Below are 15,819 nucleotides of genomic sequence, written 5' to 3'. Positions count from 1 at the left end.
CCAGTTCCTTCAGTAAAGTCTCTCCAATTCTCCCATCTTAAATTCTTCTGACAGTGATCATATAAGCATCATTGTAAGTCAACATGGAAGCAAGAAAAAAGATCACTTAGGGACGCCTGGGTGGCTCAGTTGGTTGGACGACTGCCTTCGGCTCAGGTCATGATCCTGGAGTCCCGGGATCGAGTCCCACATCGGGCTCCCAGCTCCATGGGGAGTCTGCTTCTCTCTCTGACCTTCTCCTCGTTAATGCTCTCTCTCACTGTCTCTCTCTCAAGTAAATAAATAAAATCTTTAAAAAAAAAAAAAAAAAAAAAAAAAAAAAAAAGAAAAAAGATCACTTAAAATTCTACCACTCTAACAAAGTAAGTGGCTACATTTTTCTACTTTTGCTTTGACAGCTTGTTTCTGTGTAAATATTTACCTATATGTAAAAATAATGAGGATCCAATTTAATCTTCTGCTTTTTAATGACAATATTATTCATATTCTGATAGAGTCTTCAAAAAAACCAGTATCTGCTTAGTATTTGATCAGAAGATGATGTACCATAACCCAATTATTTTCTAAGTGCAAATAATCTAAAGGTATATTCATTTTGCTCTAATGAATAGTATTTCGACAAGCATATTTGCCTATCATTTTTTTTTATTTCCTTAGGATAAATTGTTAGAGATGAGATCACTGGTCTTTTTCTACCTCATTTCCCCTTCTTCCTAACCAAAGACACTATATTTGTTGACTCCTGCTTTATTCCTCTGCTCAAAATATTCTCTTGCCACTCCCCCATTACTTCCCCATAACTAGATTCAAGTACCCCATCCAAAGAGACTTTATTACTAAGTAACTAACTGACTAAACACAAATCTCCATGTTCATCCTTTGAACACCAGGCCCTTGCAGACCTTTGTACAACATCATGTGAGCTAATTTACATACCATTTAAGTTGTATTTGTTTCCCACAAGCACATTTTCTCTCCTATATGAATTACACTTCTTAAGGCTTTTACTTATACCCCTTCCTGTCACACCTTTGATGTGAGCTCTTCCTACAGCAAGTACTCAGGACAAAGCTGTTGCAGAGGGCACATGCCACCAGTGGATTCAGCTTACTGATTCTGCATACCCACACCACACTCATCCTAAGTGCCCTCACCAATCCATAGACTCCCTTGTCCCATGAAACACAGATACTCACGACTATGGTCCCTCAAGAACTGGATCAGATCACATTGCTGTAAATAAAAAAAAAGAGAAAGAGAACAGAAACATGAGCACAGGGACCTATAAGTGGCCATATTTATTGGTCAGTGGACTGGTTAGGTTTTCACTTGTGAATAAGAAGATACATACGGAATATACAGGCTTCCCTGCCATGCCTTTCATGCCCTAGGAAAACAAAACAGAGCAAGTTATTGGGATGTGATCTGGAGTCTTTAGTGACAAAGCAAGAGTAAAGAAAAAATACCTCATTCTTAAAAATACAGCTGGCAGAGAATGGTTAAAGTATTCCAGAACTGGTAGATTACAGTGCTATTTCCCCACTTAAATCAATAGTGTAAATTTCTTTGTTTCAGTATTGGATCAGTTAAGCTAATGTCTGCCCAGAGTGAACTGAATTGCTTTTCAAGGTGAGAAGTAAAGAAATAAAAGTATTTCTTAAAGATGTTTGTACTAAGGATATAACACTTAGAAGGTACTTCTCATGAGAAAACTTGAAATGTAAACCGCAAGCTTCCCAAAGCATGCCACAGGGAGAGGAATTTGTTGAGAATTCATAGGTACAGATGTATTATGAATCAAGGAATTTAAAATGCAAGGTGGTAACATACAACCTCTACATTTGTGAAAGAACCAGAAATAATTACGTAGCAAAATGGGCATTATACAAAAGAAGAGCTTTACACAAAGAGTAAGTTCATAAATGTTAAGAGGTCATAAACAAAGGAGTACATGTAATTGGCTGAAATGAATCAAGGAAGCTTCCTAAAAAATAAATAAGTAAATAAATAAACAAATAAAGAAAGGTAATATTTTCTTCACAGCTTGAACTTTTCTCCCCTTATTACTTCCTTTTCTCAGGATCAGGCTTCTTCTTTGTAGCAGTTCTTAACATGTTCAATGCACACAGATCTCTTGGGGAACTGTTGAATGCTAGTATGCTGGCTCCAGAAAATGCTATTACAGGCTCACATTTGTACAATTTCATTGGCCTCAGAAGCTCAACCAGGGATGTCTGTGTAAGACCCCTGTTCTAAATGACAACTGGGTCATCCGTCTCTCTATCCAACCACCCATCCATCCATTCAATAAACAGTTACATGTCTGTTGAATGCTGAGGTAGCCCATTCTGTGGTGCTGGTGTTATCCAGAAATGTTGTCGCATCCATAATTGTACCCACTGGGAGCACAGATTCTTCCTACTAGAATCAGGAAATTACATATCTGACTGAGAGAGGCAGAGTCTCATCCTTCCTTTCATAGGTTATGGCGGAAGACAGAAAAGAATGCATTGATTTAAAACAGAGAGAAGAACAGTTTTGGGCTAATAAATAGAGGAGGCAGCCCACATCTTACAGAGGATCAGAGCTCCAGAGCACCTGTCCTAAAGAACCAAGTTAGAAGAGAACTTCAAGTTCTTAAGCAAAGGCTGAGGATTGAGAGCCCAAGACAAAGAAGCTGATCTAATTTGAGCAGACCAGCAGACCCAAGATGGAGAAGTCACATTCTGGTAGAGCAGCAAGCCCGAGACAGTGAAACCAGGCTCTAGTGGACCAGCAGGACCAAGTACAAGGCTGGGAAGATGCACGATCCCCACATAGATCTCCAGAATCTGAAAAGGAAATCAATTCAGACCAGATCAGCATGGCTCAGAGATTAAGTCTCACCCAGGGGACTACATATTCACCAGCTCTTTAACATGAAAGAAAGAAAAAAAAGATGTATTAGAGAACCCTTAATAGCCAGTTGACTCTCATTCTATTGTCATCCACAAAATATCCGTGCTTTTGTTTTCTCTCTAAGGTCCCAAGTTGAAGAACTCCAGGTAGTCACAAAACACTCAGGGTGCACAGAACAAGATGGACTATCTCTCTGCTCTATACACAATGCTTCCTACACCTCTACACAAACCCAGGTGCTGGCAACTTTTAGCTCTTACCTAACTATGCTCATCAGGGGATAGAGATGTGTAAATAAATCATTATGATAACAGGAGAGGCACTGAAATAGAGATATGGATGTTTCATCACTGGGAGATGGGCCTGACTCTGCCGGGGAATGCTCCCAGAGGTGACATTTTTCTTGCAGTGGAATCATAGTAGGAAGCTGCGGTTATAATTCCCGATGTCTCTGGAGTCTACATTTTGAAGATGGGGAGGCAACGGCAGTGACTGGGGAAACTATCAACTTGTCTTGCATGCTAAACTTTACCAGGAGACCTTTATGGAGCTTCCTTCCATATTCCCATTCCTACTTTAAAACTATAGTAAAAAAAAAAATAACAGTAATAGCTAATATTTGCACTGAACTTTATCAGTCACAAAGAGTGCTCATATTTGAGAATCTGGTCCTCACTCCTACCCTTTGAGGTGGTAGGACAGGATCTGTTGTCCCATTTTAGAAGAAAACTGAGAGAGCAGGTTGACCAGCCCAATGGCACACAGCTAGGAAGAAGCAGAACTTGGACTGGAACCAGTGCTCTGACTTGAAAACTGTGCCCCTCCGGGGAACATCCTAAAAACGAGCACAGGCTACTGAGTTCTAGCGGTGTACTTACTCTCTGTCCAGGAGGGCCCGGGGGTCCTGGAGGTCCCTGTTCACCTTTCAGGCCTACAGTGAGCTGCAGATAAGAACATGCTTTAGTTTCCACACTGTTTATATCCATGGAAACCACCTCAGTTTTAATGATACTTTCTACTTCAAAAACACTTTTTTAAAGATTTTATTTATTTAGAGAGTGCATGATCTGGGGGAGGGGCAAAGGGAGAGGAAGAGTGAGAATCTCAAGCAGACTCAGGGCTGAGCACAAGCCTGATGTGAGGCTTGAACCCATGACCTGAGATTATGAGCTGAAATTATGAACTGATTATGAATGAAATCAGGAGTCAGACACTTAACCTACTGAGCCACCCAAGCATCCCTTCCCCCCCCCCCCAAAAAAAAAAAAAAGTCTTTAAAGAAAGCAACTATTAATTCAAGTCAAGTAAATTCCTTACTTATAATGTAAATAGCCATTCTTAACCATTGTAAAACCTCCCTTTTCCTCTTAGCCTCTCCATTTAGTGATATACTTTGCTCTGGCACTGGCTGTGCAATTGATCTGAATTAGTCATAAACTAGAATTGGTGCTAAAAAAAAAAGCAAATATACTAAAGCACACAGAGATCTAATTAAAAATTTCCTATCTGCAAAGGATCCAATACAAAAAATAATTCTCCACATACATAAGAGGACACGGGTGGGCTGTGTCACTCCCATACTTCAAGGTGATGGATATGGACGCTAATGAAATTTATCCAGAAAATATCTGTTGAATTGCATCTCTTTCATGCTGATAATGATCACTGATATTACACTCCCGCTTCAAAGTAAAAAGATGCTTGTCTCAGCATTTTGTTTTTTAAAAAATCTGTAATATTTTACTCTACACTTGGCTAATTAGAAGATCTCAACAGCCTTCTTTAAAATGAATGCCTGAGATGACCTTGGTCATGGGTGGTAGAATTGTCAGAAAACTCTGAGGGACACAGTGGGAAGATGTCAGCTGCATTTCTGCTCAGGGTTAATATTCTGGACTTTAATATATGCCTTAGAAAATATTGGAAGGCACTGACATTTCTTGGAACAGCCAGTTATCAATCTATAAATCTTTAAAATAGTTCAGATTCATGGAACCATAGAATTTTAGAGCTGAAAGTGATCTTTGGTGTCAAGTTCAAGTCTCATGTTACAGAAATAGAGACTCTGAAAAGGTGTGGTAAAGGTCACACAGCCTGGGAATGGCATTTCAGATGCCCCTGGGTTAGATCAATAATCCACATTTATTATTACACATAAAAGCCAGGGTCTTCCAAAGAAACATTTATTATTTCTGGAATTATAAGCCACTTACTGTTAATCCCCTAAATCCTTTGGGTCCAGGGCCCCCAGGAATTCCACGATCACCGACAGCACCCTAAAGATTCAGATATATGGAATCAATATATTAAAATATTTGCTATTAAAGAATAAAAGTAATTCTCTCTAATACTTAATTGACCTTATAACTATACTGTATCTTAAACATTAAATGTCACCTTCTCCTGTTGCTTGGAACTCAGTCATTGATAAACTTAATTATTCTCCAAACTATTTTTAATTTTCTAAGAATACAAATATTTATGCAATAATTATCAAGGCAATGTCTACCCAGTCATTTTTTAAAACATCTAAAGGAAAAAATGCTTGAAAATCCAGGAAAACATATGGAGTATTAACTATAGAAAACACTAAATAATTAATTACTTCCTAAATTCTTGAATCATTTCTGAAAAAGCTGAAGGTTAAAAAAAAATTTACTCTGACCTTGGTAGGAAATGAATTTTAGTACCTATTTATCAAAAAACTAATTTCATGTTTATCCCTAAACTGAAATATGCTAACTTTCTCCTTTTATCAGTAAATTAGAAAATTGGTCTTCTACAAAGAGAACTCTTGTCCTAACACTTATTTATATACTTCTCTCTTGCACTCTTCTCTAGTTAAGGAAAGAATTTCTTCTGGCACTTCAACCATTCAAAGCACTTTTAAGAAGATTCAAAAACTGGCTGCTTTTCTGTAGTTGATTTGATTTGATTGGACTTCAATTTCTTGTAATCAATATTTTGTATTTTAATTTGAGGACCAACTATTGGGAGACACTCTTCTGAACAGGACACTTGAAAGAAAGAAATCAATCTATCTATCTCAATCCAGAATTCCAGTGTATAAGAACGACATAACAGGAGCTGCTCAGATGGAAATGGAAGGTGTGCCTGGTGACAGAACGCAGAGGTTCTGTCCTCTCCAGATTTGTCCTAGAGTTCAATCTGGGAGGCAATGAGGAATTCTGGAAACTGTTCAGGAGAGGAACATGTATATGTCACACTGGGGAAGACACCAAGTGAGAGCAGTGTTTGGGACTAACCGAAGCAGGGAGAAGGTGGAAATAGAGACCAGGAGAAGAATGTTGCCACCTTCCAGGCAATGGGAAGCAAAGGCCACAATGACAAAGAACAAACAGCAATAGCTGAAGCCAAGAGTTTGAAATGAGTTTCTCCAGGCAGAGAAATCAAGAGGACAGAAGGACTAGACTTGAGAGCAGGTCTAGAGGTAGAGTTTCAAGACCAGGGACATCAGACAATGAAGGACAGGAGAGTCTTTTCCAGTTTAAAGATCCATAGGAGTTAAGTATCATCCTTTATTCATGAAGCCCTGGAAAAACAACTGTCCTGCTTTTTTGCTTTTTGGTTTTTTTTTTTTTTTTTTTTAACCTTAATTCTCAAGTAGAAAGTTAAGATCATGGTAGTTTCAAAACAAGGTCATGTGCACAGTACCTTTTGACCCATATCTCCAGGGAATCCTCTTGGGCCCTACAATTCGCAGAAGAGAACATAATGGATCAACAGGCCACTCCTGTAGTACGATCATTTCTTCTTATATTATTTAGGTTTGTTTCATCAGTTAAAGAAATAATTACTTTCCATATTTACCTTTACTCCTTTTCGTCCCATTTGACCATAGCCTGGGATGCCGTAATCCCCCTGTGAACATACCAGTTCATTTTACTCTCTCAAAAGTGAAATTTAATTGCAATCTATACTGGTAGCAGGAGATAAGCACTAGGGACTTGCAGGTAGAGGGGGCCTTATCAGTGATCTTGTGCTCTGGGTACATGAGCATTGCTGGCTTTTCCTCACTTCTTGTTATGTGCCCTGGTACTTTGGCCAGCTCCGCTCTGCAAACATTGTAGGAAACAGAGGGAAGACCGGTCAGGACCAAGGGAGTCAGTGACATTTACTTGCCTGGAATATTAGGAGCTGATTGAAAGGAAGGACATGGCTGAGGGATTTCCCCAAAGCAAAATTGCTAACGGCTGATAAACATATGAAAAACTGTCCTCCTCACTAGTAACCAAAGAAATGCAATCTGAAACAGTAAGGAGATGCTATTTTTCGTTAACAAAATTGGTAAAGATCAAAAAAAGAAAATGACAAAACCCACTGTGGGTGTGGGTACCCTGAAGCATGCATTCTCCTACATAACACATGAGGGCGTATATCATTTGAATATTCCTGAGGCCACTGTGAGAAAGAGTTCAAAGCCTCACTTAAATAGGCATATATTCTTTGAACCAGTTATGCTACTTCTAGAAATTTCTACATAGAAATTATGATTTTTGCCCCCAAATTTAGTTAGATACAAGAATGTTCATTGCTGTGCTGTTTATGACAGTAAAAAATGAAAACAAGTCAGGTATTTAATAGCAAGAGATTGGCCAAATGAACTAAGGTATATACATTCAGTGGAATATTTTGAAGCTATTAAAAGTAATGTAATGACATGGAAATATGCTCATGATATATTGGTATGAGGGGAAAATTGAGCAATTTGGGGGGTTATCTCTAGGATGTTAATATATATTTCAAAATAGTGAGATGATGGGTAATTTTTCTTCCCTATTTACCATCTCTTATGCTTGGTAAATTTTCTACAGTTTCTACATGTAACATTTATAATAAACATCATTTTCGAAAAGAAAGGAAAAAATGTCTCCTATATTGGCTGCTCCTATATTGGCTGCTCCTATATTGGCTGCTCCTATATTGGACAGAGACGCTGGTATGTCCAGAGCTACTAGAACAACTGGTTCATTCTTGGGCTCTACTCCCCTCTTCTTGTTGTTGCCCTAGAGTTTTGCAAGACAGGGAGAGACGTGGGTAGCCATGCATCTATATGGCTGTATCGGTTGTGAAAATATTGAAATGTCCGGCTGTGACTTACCCATTATCCTCTCTGTGTGCCCCTTTTCCCTCTAGCTGTTTCCCCTTGCTTTAACAGACAGACTAGCTATAGAATGAGAGCTGCAGAGGTTGGGAGTATGTCCCCTGCATCTTCCCAGGAGGCCCTAAAATATCTTTCAATACCCCAGGTGCTTAGGCTGATGGCATCAGTCCCCTTGTCTTTACCACAGAACTGAGCACTTGGAGTAGTGGAAAGGTAAGGGTCCTAAATGTCATACCTGTCTTCCTCTCTGTCCGACTTGCCCCATTGGCCCTGGATCTCCAAGAATTCCAGGTTCTCCCTAGTGAGTGAGACAAGAAGAGCTTCAGATCAGTAAAATCAAACCCAGCTGCTACCACAGGAAGTTGCGAAGGGAGACTCGAGCCTCTCAGGGAGGGTTCAACAAGGAGATGGGGTGTAGGAAACCAGTGACAATGTGTCCAGTGGAGAGTAGGAAACAGCAGCACAGCCCAAGGCCGTGTGCAAGCACTGCTTTCCCCATGTGATACAAGGACGGAAGGAGGAGGCAAAGCGTGGAAGATCTACTCCAGGGCAAGTCGATTCATTGGCTGATGTGTTTGCCCATCCAACACGTATTTACTCTCCTGGAAAATAAACTGTCGAACAAGATAGATGTGGTCCTGCCCTCGCCAACAATAGTGTGGTTGGGAAGAGAGATGATTAGACAGGCAGCTATAAACTCAGGGGCCCGTGGCAGCCAAGAAGAAGGGCCTCTGAATTGGGTTTGGTGGGGCCAGGGAAGAGGGCTGGCTGAAGGGAAGGAGCAGGGGCATGGGGCTTGAAAGCTGAGTTAGGTAAGCCAGAAGAAGGATTCGGGAGGAGAGAGGATGGTCTGGGTGGAGGGGAGCCATTGATGAGAAGCCTGGGCAGGCAGGCAGGAGGGAGAAGAGCTCTGAAACCTCAGAACTAAACAGCGTCAGAGGGCCATCTTTTTTTTTTTTTTTTTTTTAAGATGTTTATCATAGTTTTATTTATTTTTTAATTTTTTTAATTTATTTTCAGCGTAACAGTATTCATTGTTTTTGCACCACACCCAGTGCTCCATGCAATCCGTGTCCTCTCCAATACCCACCACCTGGTACCCCAACCTCCCACCCCCTGCCCCTTCAAAACCCTCAGATTGTTTTTCAGAGTCCATAGTCTCTCATGGTTCACCTCCCCTTCCAAGGGCCTTCTAAACTACATTAGAGTTTGGATTCTCCAAAGAGCCACACGGAGGTTAAGACAGGCTGCATAATTTATGGGGCTCAGTGCACAACAAAATCATAGGCCCCATCCTCAAATACGGAGACTTCCAAGATGGTGACAGCACAGCATTAAACCAAGCCTGGGGCCCTTCTGAGCTTGGCCCCTACTGTGACCACCCAGGTGCCAGGCCCAAGAAGTTGGCCCCAGAGCAGGGAGCCAATTGAGAGGTCTGAAACAGGGGAATGGGCTTCTAAATGGGCCTACAGTCTGCAGTCTGACAGTCTCCCACAGAGCCACATCAGAGATGGGTGAGTTAGAGAACCGTACGCACAGACAGATTTGAGTCTGGACACCCCTCAGCCCCCTGCTGGACTCCGTCATCACACACACTCATGCATTCAGGACACCAAGGAGGTGAGGAGAGTTTTTCAGAGTTGTTTCATGATGTATGAGATCACTGTGTCTCTCTAGTGAAACGGGAAGAGATAAGCAGTTAGAAATTCTTTGCTCAATGGAAGCTAAAGAATGTATCAGCAGAAAGCCAGTGGGTGGTTGATGGGGCCTGGATCATGTGAGGAATTAAAATGGAAATCCAGAAAAGAAGGGAGGTACTTTTTTTTCTCAGTATTTCACATCTTAAAGAGATAACACTTACTTTTTTCCCAGAAGGCCCAGGACTTCCGATGTTCCCTTTAGCTCCCACTGGCCCGGAAGAGCCCTGAATGAAATTGTGAGACACATATGTTGGCCCTGTAGCAATTCTTAGAAAACCCATTAGATTAGTTTTGCTTTTCTTCATGTCATTTCCAGCAGCTCCTTGATGCCTCCTTAACAAGAGACCCAGCCCCCCCAGCAGGGAGAGACATCTGCCGCAAAGCAGGTGACTCAGGGTATGCTGCTGTGTAGAGGACCACAAGTCTTCCTCTGCGGGGATACCGCTGGTCCATATGGGGCCTTAGTGAAAAACAGAAAAGGTGCCCTTGACATGACAAATGTTAGTTCTAAGTGCAGCAGACTTGTTGTAATGTACTGATTGTGTGAGGACGAGATATTGTCATTTGCGTGCACTGTGCCATGCACACATCCAAAGAAGAATGTGTTTCAGTCCCAATCTGCAAATGGACGAAAGTGTCTTCCACAAACATGCTAGGACAGTAACTAGGCAAACACACATATTCCTAGCCTTCTGAGCTCCCACTATTGGAGCTGAAGAACTGAGCAGTTCCAAAACATTTTTCATAGGAATCCCTCACCATCCCAACTGTCATTACTCACTGTCAGAAACTCAGGGCCAAATAGATTGAGAGGGTGAATTCAAAGCTGAACTGAGAAATCAAATCAATTTGGGTAGCGAGGGATCTTTGTAGAGTAAATTTCAAATATCTACAATCAATGGAGAAACGCGTGGCACAGATCGATTTTTAAAATTTAGAAAAACCAGAATAGTGTACTGGGTTTCGAAATGTTCACAAGTCCACACAATTTGTCTTCTTGCAAATGCTTTCTTCAGGCTGACGCAGTGGGTCTGTACCTTCGCAGTAGAACCCCAGTGGCAGGAGAAAGAGGAGGGCTTAAGAGACGTGCAAGGAATCGGAGTTGTGCTAAGAGTCTGTCCCCAGTTTTTTGTCCCAAGTCTGTCCCAAGTTAATTGAAAAATAAAATACCCCATATATACATAATATAAAATAAACTACAGAAGATGATGTTTTTGAAGAAGGAAGAAATGGTGTTGCTGGAGGCCACTGACTCTACGGTTCCTGGGTCACTCACCTGTGGTCCTTTATGCCCCTCGCTTCCCTTCTCTCCTTTTCTGCCAGGAATTCCATCCAACCCCTTCGGTGGTCATAAATAAATAAATAAATAAATAAATAAATGAAACATGGTATAATGAAGCAGAGGAAATGTACTTTTGAAACATCCACAGAAAGGCACTGTTCCAACCCTTCAAGTAACCTTTTAATTCTGAGTTTAAGCATATCTTACAATAGGAATGGAAGGGAGGACCAGACTTAGTGGTACAGAACTTATCAAGGAATCTCTGCCTGGGTCCAAGACTGTCATCCCACTCTGACAGGGAGACATGGAAAGAAACCAAAGGGAGAAATAAAACCCTCAGAAGAAGGAAGTAAGAGGTAAACAACAGTTACATGGATTCTTTGCTGGGGCAGGTTACCTGGGCCAGAGCGCTCACCATTGATTTGTAAAATAGAGAACAAAGTTGTTTCAAGTTCCCACAAAAGGACATTTAGCAGAGGAACGTAAATACATTTTCAACTTCATTTGCCATCAAATACATGTGTACATACTATATTTACCACAGAATTCATGTCTAGATCTCTCACACAGAAGAAAAAACTAGAGGTGCTGGTCAACTGTGCCCTCCCCAAAGTGCCAGCTATAAAATGGCCCCAGCTGCCCAGTGCAAATGGTGGTTTGCACCCACTGGACTAGATGTGGTTCACTCCCTAAGTATCAAAGGGACCCTGGAGTAGCTGAGGTAATGTCACCTCTCTCCCTACAAGGCCTGGGGATAGATCAGGACTGATCCCATGGTTACTTAACCTAAAGGATTTTCTAACTGGTGGCTTGGTTTAGGAACCCCAGAACCCTCAAGAGAATACCAAATTCTGCCTTAATATGAATCATATGAAACCTCCTAAAAGAAAAATGAACTTTTGAGAAGGCCTCAGATCTATGCACACCTTCCAGGCAAGTTCTGGCTTAAAGTGGGACCCATAAGGTAACTGAATACTCCTGTTTCCAAGGCCATTACCTAGGGATGAGCCCAAGCATCTTTCCAACATGGAAGGAAGACAGAGATGTCCAGACTCCAGTGCTCATATCAGTAATGATATCGCCAAGAAAAAATGGCTCATGTAAAGGTCTATCATTAATATTCTAAAAGGACACTCACCCTGTGTGAATTAGCTTTAGATTAGTTAAATAATAGTTTCCAATTCCTAACTTTCCTTCATGGGATCTGTGTGCAGGCCTTCCCTTAAGGAAAACCAATTTGTTGATTCTGATATTCATTACTAATATAATACTAAGGTCTTAATAATTCATTATTACTAACAAGCTGATAACAACAGTGTTGAACGCAAGAGCATCCATTTTCTCCGTTCAAAATAGGAGCAGGTTCGATGGAACAAAATCACTCTCCCATGATGGGAAATGTTGAATTCCAGAAACATGGTCCATGGAAGAAGGCGGGAGCAGAGTCAACATTTCTCAGTTATTTATTTTTATACAGAACTACCAACCCTCTTCCCATCAGGATAACCCAGCATTATTTATCAATATTTAGGAAATTCTTGAACACACCTGTGGGCCTTGTAATCCGTTGGTTCCCGGAAGGCCTTGAGGTCCACGATTTCCCGGCTCGCCCTGGTGAACAATTTTTCAGTGTTAACACTTTTTCCATACAGTTTCCATATACATTCTCTCTTTATACTATCTAGTACTATAATATATAGTACATGGGTACTATTGTGACTGAATCTTGGCTCACCCCTTACTTGGCCTAGGATTTTACTCTTTCCCATACTAAAAAATGAACACAAGATCTTTTCTGATTCTAGTAAAGAATGGCGCCCTTGTGCAGTCGATCTGCAGTGTGGGTGAAAAGCAGGCAAACAGACAGCAGGTCTTCTGGTCTAGGGGGTGTCTGTGAAGAGGGTTCTGCCTTAGGCCAGGCCTGTCCAGTTTCTGGCAGCTGAACTAGTGTTTCCCTCCATTGGTGGGGCCATGTCCCACGCTCTGCACTTCCTACAATGTCCTTGTCAAATGCTCATTCATTCCCAGGGCCATCTGCATATGAGGAACCTCCTTGAACTGTCTACCACGGAGGGCAGGAGGTAAAGGGTACTTACCGAGGCACCTGGGGGCCCCCGTTGGCCTTCCCTTCCCTGGAACAGAAAAGGCAAAGTGTTAGTGTTGTGTATGTATCCAGATGGAGCATGCTTTAGAGGCAGACCAGCCTGTTTGATTCCCTGACAGACATAAGTAATGAGTAGCTCACAGAAGTGGCTTCCCTGAGGCACTTCCCAAAGACAAGTTTTCACACTGGGCACTTCATTATAGACTAACATTTGGGGGATTGATTGAAAACCAATCTGAAAGTCATTACAGATCCAGCTCATCTAACTGCCTCTGACAATTATTCAGGAAGCTGTTTAGAGAATCAAATCATTCTGAAGAAGCTGTCTTCTATCTTCCCCTCTTCAACAAATCCCACAAAGTACTGTCTGCTAATCAGAGGCTTCCTACGTGAGGATAAGCTGTATCCTGTCCATCCCTCTGTCCGAGGCCCTGCATGTATCTCAGGGGAGAATAGAAATTGTTACATTCAACGCTTCTCATGGGCCCACTGAGGTCTGTTTTCATGGAATTCTGCAAGAAGGAAACGGCTGAGGGTCTGCTCAACTACATGGCGGTTCAATGGCACTGCCACACTCACCTGAGAAAGGGGCTGATCTCTGATGCTGGGAAATCTGCACTTAACCAGAAGCGAGCTCCAACGTTGCCAGCTCAGGCTCTCCCTCTAGTGGCTCCTTTGCCACACCCTGTCCTTTCCAGCGAGTGATCAACGCAGATGATTCAGACCCTAGATCCTAACTTCTTTCCCCCTAAACAGCAACAATAAAATCTGTTCCTTCACGGCCTCCTCACCTCTGCTCCTTTGAGCAAGCTGTGGAGCATCTCAACCATCAATTTGTGATAAGCAACTAACTATGACTACTTTAGGTACAAGACAAAGACTTCATCTTTTAAAATTTTTATTTAAATTCAACTAATTAACATATAATGGATTATTAGTTTCAGAGATAGAGGTCAGTTATTCACCCATCTTATATAACACCCAGTGCTCATTACATCATGTGTCCTCCTAAAGACTTTTAAAAAAGTCTATGAACTATTGAACACTACACCTGAAACTAATGATTTACTATATGTTGGCTAATTGAATTTATATTAAAAAAAATCAATGATAATAATAATAATAAAATAAATTTAAAAATTCTATTCATGCATTCAGAAAGGTAGCCATGGAAATCATTTGAGAATCGGTTTTCTTTCAACTGCCTACCTTCTGGAGTTCCTTTGAATGAACTTCCTAACCAAGTATCATCTCTACCAGGTCGGCTGATGATTGGAATTCTTCCACTGGGGTTCTGCTTCCCCCACTCAGGGACTCTCCTATCAAAATGCAAATGCACTTTGGGAGAAGTTACCCATTGTACCTTGTCAGCTCTTTGTACCTTGATGTATGTAATAAAGCTCTTGACATACGAAAGCAGAGAAGAACTAGCAAAAGGCAGTTGAGGCCACTGTTACCCTGTGATGTCATAACTCCATTAAAAAGGGTAAAAGAGGCATAATACTCCATAGTGTATATGGACCACATCTTCCTTATCCCTTCGTCCATTATAGCAACATGGACGGGACTGGAAGAGATTATGCTGAGTGAAATAGGTCAAGCAGAGAGAGTCAATTATCATATGGTTTCACTTATTTGTGGAGCATAACAAATAACATGGAGGACATGGGGAGATGGAGAGGAGAAGGGAGTTGAGGGAAATTGGAAGGGGAGGTGAACCATGAGAGACTATGGACTCTGAAAAACAAACCTGAGGGTTTTGAAGGGGCGGGGGTGGGGGGAGGTTGGGGGAGCCTGGTGGTGGGTATTAAGGAGGGCATGTACTGCATGGAGCACTGGGTGTGGTACAAAAACAATGAATACTGTTACTCTGAAAAGAAATTTTTTTTAAAAAGGGTAAAAGAGCATTTATTCTGCATACAGACAATATTGCACAGTGGTTAGGGACGTGTCTTTAGAAGTCCGGCACTCTTGAGCTCAACACTGCCCTTTAAAGCCTGTGCGGTGCAGAATAACTGTGCAATACACCTTAGCCAGGGGTTTAGGACCCTGGACTCTGGAGTGAGATGGTCTGGGTTCAAACCCCAGTTCTGCTACTTGCTACTTATCCTGGTCTTGGGCAAGCTGCTCAAGGGTTCTTGATTATTCTCTTCTATAAAATGGATATAATAACAGTATCTATCTAGTAGGTTTTTTAGGAAGATTTAATATTTGAAAGTGATCTGATCAGGACCCGGTACAGAATAAATGCTAGAAGTACTACTATTTATAAGCTTTTGTGTGTGGCAGGCCAAAAACAAGGGGCCTGTAATGTTGTCGTTTCAAGTCGTCTGGTTCTCAGTACATCAGTCCACTGTTTTGGCAACAGCTGGCACAACTAACCCGCGTAAGGGTCTTCTATCACAGAGGAGGCAGTGTCCTACACGCTTGCTTGTGTTCTCCGAATCTATCTACTCAAGATCCTCTGACCCTCACAGAGAACTCTGGCCTTCACTGGAGAGCTGGGGGAAGAGTTCAGAAGAAAAGTGATTGCAAAGGTAGGAGCTTGGTGCGGAAGCCGGTGAAGATAGGAGAGGGATGCTGAGAGCCTCCTGTCTCTGAAGTGACTTCAAGTCATTGGCTGGTTTGTCCAAGTAGTAAACCCCCCGACCCCACTCCAGTATCTCTTTTTAAAAGGTGCCTGAATGATGGTGACAGTTACAAAGCTATC

General features: G+C 41.6%; 1 protein-coding gene across 1 annotated transcript in view; it reads right to left on the bottom strand.

The window, feature by feature from the left end:
• The window catches only part of COL6A5 (collagen type VI alpha 5 chain), a 97,686-nt gene that overhangs the window by 41,930 nt on the left and 39,937 nt on the right, over positions 1–15,819 (bottom strand). Inside the window, exons 20-30 of the mRNA XM_059390908.1 lie at positions 13,102–13,137; positions 12,554–12,616; positions 11,000–11,062; positions 9,885–9,947; positions 8,259–8,321; positions 6,730–6,780; positions 6,574–6,609; positions 5,112–5,174; positions 3,777–3,839; positions 1,352–1,387; positions 1,197–1,233 (exon numbers count right to left, since the gene is read on the bottom strand). Of these exons, the coding sequence (XP_059246891.1) occupies positions 1,197–1,233; positions 1,352–1,387; positions 3,777–3,839; positions 5,112–5,174; positions 6,574–6,609; positions 6,730–6,780; positions 8,259–8,321; positions 9,885–9,947; positions 11,000–11,062; positions 12,554–12,616; positions 13,102–13,137 (574 nt within the window). The remainder of the gene's footprint in view (positions 1–1,196; positions 1,234–1,351; positions 1,388–3,776; positions 3,840–5,111; positions 5,175–6,573; positions 6,610–6,729; positions 6,781–8,258; positions 8,322–9,884; positions 9,948–10,999; positions 11,063–12,553; positions 12,617–13,101; positions 13,138–15,819) is intronic.

The sequence above is a fragment of the Mustela nigripes genome, chromosome 2, assembly GCF_022355385.1.
Source record: "Mustela nigripes isolate SB6536 chromosome 2, MUSNIG.SB6536, whole genome shotgun sequence".
NCBI lineage: Eukaryota > Metazoa > Chordata > Mammalia > Carnivora > Mustelidae > Mustela > Mustela nigripes.
Note: the sequence above shows the minus strand (reverse complement) of the source record. Positions and strands in the feature narration are given on the sequence as shown.